At 39.6% G+C, this 12,547-nt stretch overlaps 1 protein-coding gene across 4 annotated transcripts in view; it reads right to left on the reverse strand.

Moving 5' to 3' along the window:
- DOCK7 (dedicator of cytokinesis 7) overlaps nt 1-12,547 on the reverse strand; it is a 209,346-nt gene that overhangs the window by 61,136 nt on the left and 135,663 nt on the right. For all 4 annotated transcript variants that reach the window (XM_060089893.1, XM_060089896.1, XM_060089894.1 and 1 more), the window contains 2 exons: nt 3,965-4,135; nt 1,835-1,974 (listed from right to left, as the gene is read on the reverse strand). In XM_060089893.1, the coding sequence (XP_059945876.1) occupies nt 1,835-1,974; nt 3,965-4,135 (311 nt within the window). The remainder of the gene's footprint in view (nt 1-1,834; nt 1,975-3,964; nt 4,136-12,547) is intronic.

Consider the following 12,547-nt stretch of genomic DNA (forward strand, 5'->3'; position numbering starts at 1 on the left):
CAGTACAGGATAGGCAAGTGAGCCAAATCAGTCCAAAGAAAAGATGTGCATTGCATGCTTGAAAGAGGGTTTTTTCCCTCTGTCCTCCGCTGGACATGAACAAGTAATAATCTAAGCTCAACTGCCAGAGCAACTATCTTACAGTCATGAGAGGCACACTAGCCTCAGGATAAAGCTGAGGGGTTTCTAGTAGAAGTAAGAGATATAAAGGAACAGAATCCAGACAACATTATTGAGCTGCTGATTATAGTGTGCTAAAAACCTTACCTTTCTTCCAATTATGAAAAAATAAATATCCTTCCTTTAATAAAGCCAGCCAGTATGAAGAAAGGTTTTCTGTTTCTGGTAACCAAACTTATCCTGATGTATCAAGTAAAAATACTGGAAATATAGAGTCAAATGATTGAGATATAACAGTTATTAAAGAAAGGTGGTATGTTTAGAAGTTGTTTTCAGAGTGATTTTTTTTAAAACAATGGATCCTTCCCCCCAATGACTTTCTATTCATTTATCAATCGCAAAATATAAGAGTGGTGGCAAGCAGGGGTGGGAGACCCAGGGTTTCACCCACTTAGTCTGTCCTCTCCATACCCCAGTGTCTACACCCCAACCCCATCCTACATGGAAGCACATTAAGGACCTTTTCAGAACCTTACAGTTCTGCAGAGCACAGTGTGAAAAACTGCTTCTTAAAACTATATTCCTAACGTGAGAAGTTGCTGTTATGAAAAAAACTCATGTCTTTCATTTGCAGAAGCTTTAGCCTTTGACAGTTTACTAAGCATTAACTATGTCCCTATCGCTAAGAACTTTACAAGCATCCTTTTTCATTCGTTCAACAAAAACATCATAGGATTCTTAAAAAACCTGCTCAAAAGTATCTCCTTTTGTTCTCTGGAGCGCTTACTTCAGGTTAAACTGCATTACAAACTCCTAATGATACTATCATGGAAAAAAAAAGCAATTATTACCCAAATGAGTTACAGTCATTCAGATTTTTGAAAACAGCTGTTAAGATAGAAATACCCTATAGGGATCTTAGATCACAACACATTTATAGAAAAGCTATTTCTATAAATTCAAGTCATCAGACAATATACTCTTCTTACTATATCAATTTCCAGTAACTCTTTAAAAGTATACACAATTTTGGAAGTTTCTAAAACCTAAGTACATTTGTTTATAGAGCAAATTTTGAAGTACATGCTACAGAGTATGATGGCAAATTATAAATTTTCCTCACAAGGAATCAAACAGATTAGTCTACCTAACTGAAATGTGCCTGCTGTATATCAGCAAATCTAAAAGTCCATTTACTAATATGCACAAATATTTATGTACTACTAAGAAGGAAAAAAAGGCCACCAACTAAACCATGATACAATGTTGATTTCAAGACAAACATCAAATTCAGAGATGACAGGGGCTTCCCTGGTGGCGCAGTGGTTGAGAGTCCGCCTGCCGATGCAGGGGACACGGGTTCGTGCCCCGATCCCGGAAGATCCCACATGCCGCGGAGCAGCTGGGCCCGCGAGCCATGGCCGCGGAGCCTGTGTGTCCGGAGCCTGTGCTCCGCAACGGGAGAGGCCACAGCAGTGAGAGGCCCGCGTACAGAAAAAAAAAAAAAAAAAAAAAAATTCAGAGATGACAAAAAATGTCTTTCTTAAAACTGATGAAATATAGAAATAACATGAGTATGGAACTTAGTGAACACAGACGTAGAAGAAGAGTGGTAAACAGTATTCTTTTGATTCCTAGGAAGTTAAGTGGATACTTCTGTCCCATTGTCCAAAATCAAATTGATACTCTACACGGCAAAAACTGGTCTACTCACCCTTCAGCATCAGGGTCTAAAATGACAGCCAGCTCTGTTAACACAAGTCCTGCCAAATAATGTTGCTGGCGGAAAGGCACAGACAATTCAAACATATTTGCAATCTTCTGGTCTTGCACAGTGGTGGAAAATCCAGAACTCTGTGAGTGAGGTAGAACAAAACTATAACAGCTATGCAACAAAACATTCTATAGACAGAGCACTACAACAAATGAGATGTGAGCATTATCTGAAAGTGAGATAAACTTTTTAAGTTTACCTTTACATTACTATTATTAACATTGGAGAAAGTAACTGCTCTTACTTTTGGTATAGGAAACTATGATGAAACAACATTTTAAATTATTTTCAATTTCCTTTTTCTCATATTAAAATTTTTTCATCTGCTTTTTCCTTTATACTTTTAGCCACTTAATGTTTCAATATCATACTCTGAAGGGAAAAAAGGAACTAAATCCATATGATACATTATGTACTCACTGCTGAGTACAAGAGGAATATTCATAGTCAAGGCTATCTATCGGTTTCCAGAGAAATTTCAAATATTATGAAGTTGTTTTTCAGGGAAAACACTATCTCCAGAAAATGACTGTCTTTTTTTGCCCGCTCACTGAGTTTTTAAGAGTTTTTTAATACTGTAAAATAGCATTCCCCCCAGATACAGCTTAAGGCAAGAATGTCCTCAATCTCATCACCCTTCATCCGTATTCAAGACTGCCCATGAGAGGTTTCTTAGAACAGACTTCAGATTTCTCTATGGAGAAGTCATCTTCCTAATAAGCATATAAAACTATCCTTGCCCCCACTTCCCAAAGAGTGATATCTCTGTCATCTATTAGAATCTGAAAATTCTGCAGTTAGATGAGAAAGTAGGGAACGAGATAATGCAAGAAATTCTGTTAATTTCTTGGCTGAATGAGATGTTCAACAGGGAGTCAGGTGTAAACAAATGTGTTTCATTAAAGGTTTTAGGAACTGTGCCTTTGATTAATTTGTACTTGACTGTGCAGCCACATCTTTGACAGAGGATGGGGGAAGGGAGCAAAAGACTAGCCTCATTTGTTATTGGAAGAAGTGTGTCCTAGCCGGGTAAAAGTATATGGAAACAGGCTAATCCTTAAGAACTTTTGCAAAGGTAAAATGAAAAGCTGGGGGTGTTCTCTGATGTTTTCTAATCATTCTAAGTAAAGTTTAAAATTTTCTTTATCAAACATCTGAGATTGATCTAGTGTAGGGAATTACTTTCAGGAATTAAATATCTCAAAAATAAACTTATAAAGAGTTCATATCAACTTTGACTTTAGACATTAAGAGCTTAAGGAAGTAGCTTGTTTGCCTTAGGAATTATATAGCAAAAAGATGTTTCACTAGGAGGGAACATCCAGGCTTCTCTGATACAAAAACCACAAAATCGCTTCATTTCAATCTGTTTGACAGGACACATAATAATTGCTACGATAACCCTTTGTCATATTTAGAGCAACTACTAGGCACCCTGTGAAAACCCATAAACACCCATCTAGTTTCCTTTGGGTTCTCTGGATACAAGAGAGGCAGGTAGGGCTTTGTCAGACTGCACTGCAGTTTGACTTCTTTCTCTGCTAAATTATGCTTCATTCCCCTTCCTTTCACAGGTATTAATATCTAATAAATACCTTGTCCCCCAAACTCAGTCTGTGTCTGCCTCAAAAAAACCCAACTTGTGAAAACATCAAGTGAGTTTATGTAGCTGAATTCACTCCCTTGTGCCTGAATCGGTAAGAGGGGTGCAACAAAGTGGTTAGAACTTGGGGCCTAGAATAAGCCAACACGTGCCATGGTTCAAAGCCTAGCTCTGCCAGTTTTTACTTTGTGACCCTGGGTAAGTTACTGACCTTTCTGTGTTTCAATTTTTTTCACCTTTAAAATGGGGATAATAATAGAACTTACCTCCTAGAGTTCCTGTGAGGAGTAAATGATTAATACTTATAAAGTACTTAACCATTTAATACTTACAAAGCACTTAGTATGGAGCCTATCACACAGCTATAATTCAACAGTGTTACTTTTCATGTTTTCCATGAATGGAAATAGAATGCTTTTTCCACAAGTGTGGACTTAAAAAAATTTGTTTTCATACATTTTGCATACCTGAGATGTTGCAGAAGAAACAGAAGGTGATGGTGACGCAGGTGGAGTTAGCAGGCTGCAGGGTAAGTTTAAGGTAACATAGTGCTCATGGCTGCAGATGATGCGCAGAAAATCCAGCCTCAGGGACACCAAGACACTTGGAGTTGGTAATGAATAAAGCTTTGAAGATACCTTGTAAGCGATGCATAAATAAGAAAACACCAATTGAACATATCATTTCTCTACTACCAATACCAGAATGATGGATTAAAGAATTAAAGAGATTTCTAAATTAAAGGGAGATGGCTAAGAAGAAGAAAATAGCTTTTTCCTCTTAGTCTAAGTCATTGTTGAGTGTGAGAAACCCTTGTATTCGACAGAATAACTGCTTTGGGGGAAAACATTACTACCTTTAAAATAAGGCGCTGAGACAGAGGGGGAAGATGGTGGAAGAGTAAGACGCAGAGATCACCTTCCTCCCCACAGATACATCAGAAATACATCTACATGTGGAACAACTCCTACAGAACACCTACTGAACGCTGGCAGAAGACCTCAGACCCCCCAAAACGCAAGAAACTCCCCATGTACCTGGGTAGGGGAAAAGAAAAAAGAATAAACAGAGACAAAAGAATAGGGACGGAACCTGCACCAGTGGGAGAGAGCCGTGAAGGAGGAAAGGTTTCCACACACTAGGAAGCCCCTTCCCGGGCAGAGACTGCGGGTGGCGGAGGTGGGGAGCTTCGAGGACGCGGAGGAGAGCACAGTGACAGGGGTGCGGAGAGCAAAGCGGAGAGATTCCTGCACAGAGGATCGGTGCCGACCAGCACTCACCAGCCCAAGAGGCTTGTCTGCTCACCCGCCGGGGCGGGCGGGGCTGGGAGCTGAGGCTCTGGCTTCGGTCAGAGCCCAGGGAGAGGACTGGTGGCGTGAACACAGCCTGAAGAGGTTAGTGCACCAAGCCTAGCCGGGAGGGAGTCCGGGGGAAAAGTCTGGACCTGCCAAAGAGGCAAGAGACTTTTTCTTCCCTCTTTGTTTCCTGGTGCGCGAGGAGAGGGGATTAAGAGCACTGCTTAAAGGAGCTCCAGAGACGGGCGCAAGCCGCGGCTAAAAGCACAGACCCCAGAGACAGGCATGAGACATTAAGGCTGCTGCTGCCGCCACCAAGAAGCCTGTGTGCGAGCACAGGTCACTATCCACACCTCCCTTCTGGGGAGCCTGTGCAGCCTGCCACTGCCAGGGTCCCGGAATCCAGGGACAACTTCCCCGGGAGAATGCACGGCGCACCTCAGGCTGGTGCAACGTCACACCGGCCTCTGCCGCCGCAGGCTCGCCCTGCATGGTTCCCCTCCCTCCCCCCCACCCCCCCACCCCCCCACCCCCCCAGCCTGAGTGAGCCAGAGCTCCCGAATCAGCGGCTCCTTTAACCCCGTCCTGTCTGAGCAAAGAACAGACGCCCTCCGGCGACCTACACGCAGAGGCAGGGCCAAATCCAAAGCTGAGCCCCGGGAGCTGTGCGAACAAAGAAGACAAAGGGAAATCTCTCCCAGCAGCCTCAGGAGCAGCAGATTAAACCTCCACAATCAACTGGATGTGCCCTGCATCTGTGGAATACCTGAATAGACAATGAATCATCCCAAATTGAGGAGGTGGACTTTGAGAGCAAGATTTATTTTTTCCCCTTTTCCTCTTTTTGTGACTTTGTATGTGTATGCTTCTGTGTGAGATTTTGTCTGTATAGCTTTGCTTTCACCATCTGTCCTAGGGTTCTATCCATCCATTTTTTTTGTTGTTTTTGTTTTTACTTAAAGAATTTTTTTCTTAATAATTATTTTTTATTTTAATTATTTTATTTTATCTTACTTTATTTTCTCTTATCCTCTTTCTTTCTTTCTTTCTTCCTTCCGCCCTTCCTCCTTTCCTCCTTTCTTTCCTCCCTCCCTCCCTTTCTTTCTTTTCTTCTTTTCTTTCTACTTTTTCTCCCTTTTATTCTGAGCCGTGTGGATGAAAGCCTCTTGGTGCGGCAGCCAGGAGTCAGTGCTGTGCCTCTGAGGTGGGAGAGCAAACTTCAGGACACTGGTCCACAAGAGACCTCCCAGCTCCACGTAATATCAAACGGCGAAAATCTCCCAGAGATCTCCATCTCAACACCAACACCCAGCTTCACTCAACGACCAGCAAGCTACAGTGCTAGACACCCTATGCCAAACAACTAGCAAGACAAGAACACAACCCCACCCATTAGCAGAGAGGCTGCCTAAAATCATAATAAGTCCACAGACACCCCAAAACACACCACCAGACGTGGACCTGCTCACCAGAGAGACAAGATCCAGCCTCATCCACCAGAATACAGGCACCAGTCCCCTCCAACAGGAAGCCTACACAACCCACTGAAACAACCTCAGCCACTGGGGACAGACACCAAAAACAACGGGAACTACGAACCTGCGGCCTGCAAAAAGGAGACCCCAAACACACTAAGATAAGCAAAATGAGAAGACAGAAAAACACACAGCAGATGAAGAAGCAAGATAAAAACCCACCAGACCTAACAAATGAAGAGGAAATAGGCAGTCTACCTGAAAAAGAATTCAGAATAATGATAGTAAAGATGGTCCAAAATCTTGGAAATAGAATAGAGAAAACGCAAGAAACATTTAACAAGGACCTAGAAGAACTAAAGATGAAACAAGCAATGATGAACAACACAATAAATGAAATTAAAAATACTCTAGAAGGGATCAATAGCAGAATAACTGAGGCAGAAGAAGGGATAAATGACCTGGAAGATAAAATAGTGGAAATAACTACTGCAGAGCAGAATAAAGAAAAAAGAATGAAAAGAACTGAGGACAGTCTCAGAGACCTCTGGGACAACATTAAATGCACCAACATTCAAATTATAGGGGTTCCAGAAGAAGAAGAGAAAAAGAAAGGGACTGAGAAAATATTTGAAGAGATTATAGTTGAAAACTTCCCTAATATGGGAAAGGAAATAGTTAATCAAGTCCAGGAAGCACAGAGAGTCCCATACAGGATAAATCCAAGGAGAAACATCAAGACACATATTAATCAAACTATCAAAAATTAAATACAAAGAAAACATATTAAAAGCAGCAAGGGAAAAACACCAAATAACACACAAGGGAATACCCATCAGGTTAACAGCTGATCTTTCAGCAGAAACTCTGCAAGCCAGAAGGGACTGGCAGGACATATTTAAAGTGATGAAGGAGAAAAGCCTACAACCAAGATTACTCTACCCAGCAAGGATCTCATTCAGATTTGATGGAGAAATTAAAACCTTTACAGACAAGCAAAAGCTGAGAGAGTTCAGCACCACCAAACCAGCTTTACAACAAATGCTAAAGGATCTTCTCTAGGCAAGAAACACAAGAGAAGGAAAAGACCTACAATAACGAACCCAAAACAATTAAGAAAATGGGAATGGGAACATAAATATTGAAATTACCTTAAATATAAATGGATTAAATGCTCCCACCAAAAAACACAGACTGGCTAAATGGATACAAAAACAAGACTCATATATATGCTGTCTACAAGAGACCCACTTCAGACCTAGAGGCATATACAGACTGAAAGTGAGGGGTTGGAAAAAGATATTCCATGCAAATGGAAACAAAAAGAAAGCTGGAGTAGGAATTCTCATATCAGACAAAATAGACTTTAAAATAAAGACTATTACAAGAGACAAAAAGGACACTACATAATGATCAAGGGTTCAGTCCAAGAAGAAGATATAACAATTGTAAATATTTATGCACCTAACATAGGAGCAACTCAATACATCAGGCAAATACATACAAGGGGAATTCAACAGTAACACATTCATAGTAGGGGACTTTAACACCCCACTTTCACCAATGGACAGATCATCCAAAATGAAAATAAATAAGGAAACACGAGCTTTAAATGATACATTAAACAAGATGGACTTAATTTATATTTACAGGACATTCCATCCAAAAACAACAGAATACACATTCTTCTCAAGTGCTCATGGAACATTCTCCAGGATAGATCATATCTGGGGTCACAAATCAAGCCTTAGTAAATTTAAGAAAATTGAAATTGTATCAAGTATCTTTTCTGACCACAACGCTATGAGACTAGATATCAATTACAGGAAAAGAGCTGTAAAAAATACAAACACATTTAGGCTAAACAATACACTACTTAATAACGAAGTGATCACTGAAGAAATCAAAGAGGAAATCAAAAAATACCTGGAAACAAATGACAGTGGAGACACGACGACCCAAAACCTATGGGATGCAGCAAAAGCAGTTCTAAGAGGGAAGCTTATAGCAATACAATCCTACCTTAAGAAACAGGAAACATCTCGAATAAACAACCTAATCTTGCACCTAAAGCAATTAGAGAAAGAAGAACAAAAAAACCCCAAAGTTAGCAGAAAGAAAGAAATCATAAAGATCAGATTAGAAATAAATGAAAAAGAAATGAAGGAAACGATAGCAAAGATCAATAAAACTAAAAGCTGGTTCTTTGAGAAGATAAACAAAACTGATAAACCACTAACCAGACTCATCAAGAAAAAAAGGGAGAAGACTCAAATCAATAGAATTAGAAATGAAAAAGGAGAAGTAAAAACTGACACTGCAGAAATACAAAAGATCATGAGAGATTACTACAAGCAACTCTATGCCAATAAAACGGACAACCTGGAAGAAATGGACAAATTCTTAGAAATGCACAACCTGCCAAGACTGAATCAGGAAGAAATAGAAAATATGAAAAGACCAATCACAAGCACTGAAATTGAAACTGTGATAAAAAATCTTCCAACAAACAAAAGCCCAGAATCAGATGGCTTCACAGGTGAATTCTATCGAACATTTAGAGAAGAGCTAACACCTATCCTTCACCTATCCTTCTCAAACTCTTCCAAAATATAGCAGAGGTAGGAGCACTCCCAAACTCATTCTACGAGGCCACCATCACCCTGATACCAAAACCAGACAAAGAAGTCACAAAGAAAAAAACTACAGGTCAATATCACTGATGAACATAAATGCAAAAATCCTCAACAAAATACTAGCAAACAGAATCCAACAGCACATTAAGAGGATCATACACCATGATCAAGTGGGGTTTATTCCAGGAATGCAAGGATTCTTCAGTACACACAAATCAATCAATGTGATACACCATATTAACAAATTGAAGGAGAAAAACCATATGGCCATCTCAATAGATTCAGAGAAAGGTTTCGACAAAATTCAACACCCATTTATGATAAAAACCCTGCAGAAAGCAGGCATAGAGGGAACTTTCCTCAACATAATAAAGGCCATATATGACAAACCCACAGCCAACATCATCCTCAATGGTGAAAAAATGAAAGCATTTCCACTAAGATCAGGAACAAGACAAGGTTGCCCACTCTCACCACTCTTATTCAACATAGTTTTGGAAGTTTCAGCCACAGCAATCAGAGAAGAAAAGGAAATAAAAGGAATCCAAATCGGAAAAGAAGAACTAAAGCTGTCACTGTTTGCAGATGACATGATACTATACATAGAGAATCCTAAAGATGCTACCAGAAAACTACAAGAACTAATCAATGAATTTGGTAAAGTAGCAGGATACAAAATTAATGCACAGAAATCTCTTGCATTCCTATACATTAATGATGAAAAATCTGAAAGTGAAATCAAGGAAACACTCCCATTTACCATTGCAACAAAAAGAATAAAATATCTAGGAATAAACCTACCTAAGGAGACAAAAGACCTGTATGCAGAAAATTATAAGACACTGATGAAAGAAATTAAAGATGATACAAATAGATGGATAGATATACAATTTTCTTGGATTGGAAGAATGAACATTGTGAAAATGACTCTACTGCCCAAAGCAATCTACAGATTCAATGCAATCCCTATCAAACTACCACTGGCATTTTTCACAGAACTAGAACAAAAAAATTCACAATTTGTATGGAAACACAAAAGACCCCAAATAGCCAAAGAAATCTTGAGAACGAAAATCGGAGCTGAAGGAATCAGGCTCCCTGACTTCAGACTATATTACAAAGCTACAGTAATCAAGACAGTATGGTACTGGCACAAAAACAGAAAGATAGATCAATGGAACAGGATAGAAAGCCCAGAAATAAATCCACATACATATGGTCACCTTATCTTTGATAAAGGAGGCAGGAATGTACAGTGGAGAAAGGACAGCCTCTTCAATAAGTGGTGCTGGGAAAACTGGACAGGGACATGTAAAAGTATGAGATTAGAACACTCCCTAACACCATACACAAAAATAAGCTCAAAATGGATTAAAGACCTAAATGTAAGGCCAGACACCATCAAACTCTTAGAGGAAAACAGGCAGAACACTCTATGACATAAATCACAGCAAGATCCTTTTTCACCCACTTCCTAGAGAAATGGAAATAAAAACAAAAATAAACAAATGGAACCTAATGAAACTTCAAAGATTTTGCACAGCAAAGGAAACCATAAACAAGACCAAAAGACAACCCTCAGAATGGGAGAAAATATTTGCAATGAAGCAACTGACAAAGAATTAATCTCCAAAATTTACAAGCAGCTCATGCAGCTCAATAACAAAAAACCAAACAACCCAATGCAAAAATGGGCAGAAGACCTAAATAGACATTTCTCCAAAGAAGATATACAGAGTGCCAACAAACACATGAAAGAATGCTCAACATCATTAATCATTAGAGAAATGCAAATCAAAACTACAATGAGAAATCATCTCACACCAGTCAGAATGGCCATCATCAAAAAATCTAGAAACAATAAATGCTGGAGAGGGTGTGGAGAAAAGGGAACACTCTTGCACTGCTGGTGGGAATGTGAATTGGCACAGCCAATATGGAGAACAGTATGGAGATTCCTTAAAAAACTACAAATAGGGGCTTCCCTAGTGGCGCAGTGGTTGAGAGTCCGCCTGCCGATGCAGGGGACACGGGCTCGTGCCCCAGTCTGGGAGGATCCCACGTGCCGCGGAGCGGCTGGGCCCGTGAGCCATGGCCGCGGAGCCTGTGCTCCGCAACGGGAGACGCCACAGCAGTGAGAGGCCCACGTACCTCAAGGGAGAAAGAGAAAAACAAAAAACAAAAAAACCCCACTACAAATAGAACTACCATATGACCCAGCAATCCCACTACTGGGCATATACCCTGAGAAAAACATAATTCAAAAAGAGTCATGTACCAAAATGTTCATTGCAGCTATATTTACAATAGCCAGGAGATGGAAGCAACCTAAGTGTCCATCATCGGATGAATGGATAAACAAGATGTGGCACATATACACAATGGAATATTACTCAGCCATAAAAAGCAACAAAATTGAGTTATTTGTAGTGAGGTGGATGGGCCTAGAGTCTGTCATACCAAGTGAAGTAAGTCAAAAAGAGAAACACAAATACCATATGCTAACACATATATATGGAATCTAAGGGAAAAAAATGTCATGAAGAACGTAGGGGTAAGACAGGAATAAAGACACAGACTTACTAGAGAATGGACTTGAGGATATGGGGAGGGGGAAGGGTAAGCTGTGACAAAGTGAGAGAGTGGCATGGACATATATACACTACCAAATGTAAAATAGATAGCTAGTGAGAAGCAGCCGCATAGCACAGGGAGATCAACTCGGTGCTTTGTGACCACCTAGAGGGGTGGGATAGGGAGGGTGGGAGGGAGGGAGACGCAAGAGGGAAGAGATATGGGAACATATGTATATGTATAACTGATTCTTTTTGTTATAAAGCAGAAACTAACACACCATTGTAAAGCAATTACACTCCAATAAAGATGTAAAAAAAAATTAAAATTAAAAAAACAAATTCAACCAAAAAAAAAAGAATTAAAGAACAGTACTCAGTGAGGAGTTTTGAATTTTGTGGTTTAAATAACAGTATTGGCTTTTTCCAAAGTTACTCCTAAAATAAAAAATTTGGAACTACAACATTTACTGTATAAATCCACTGACTAGGTGCATTCTTAAAGCCACATTCTTATATTTCCAATATAGCATTAATATTTCCACTTCTCAAAGATATACTTTATGAAGAAAAAGTATACCACCAAAACAACTTTCTACAATAAATTATCCATTCTTTTTACAGCACCTTGTGTTAACCTACATTTATAATTATCTATTTTCCCAACTACACTCATTAGCTACTTGAGGAGACATATATAGACTGCCTTATTTGAATAGTTTTAGCATCCCTAAAGTCTAGTTTAATGTTTGGCAAATGTAGGAGGCCAATGCTTGAAGAATAAAGACAGGACAGGTTTGGGGAGCAATAATACATGAAATTTCAGGGAAAAAGTAAAAATAATACATAGTGTTGCAAATACTTGCAAATAGATCAGTGCCCACGCATAGTTTTAACTTCTCTATTAAAAGAAACATACAATATTGGCATCCAATAGAACAGAGCTTCAAAATTCTAAGTATTAGACTGCCAAATAGCATTTTTAACCAGTAGTTCCCCAAAACTAATCTGTGGACCAGCAAGGAGTACTTTATAAGCACTGTTTCCCACACTCCCACCCCCACCACCAGG

Source organism: Mesoplodon densirostris, chromosome 2, assembly GCF_025265405.1.
Source record: "Mesoplodon densirostris isolate mMesDen1 chromosome 2, mMesDen1 primary haplotype, whole genome shotgun sequence".
Lineage (NCBI taxonomy): Eukaryota > Metazoa > Chordata > Mammalia > Artiodactyla > Ziphiidae > Mesoplodon > Mesoplodon densirostris.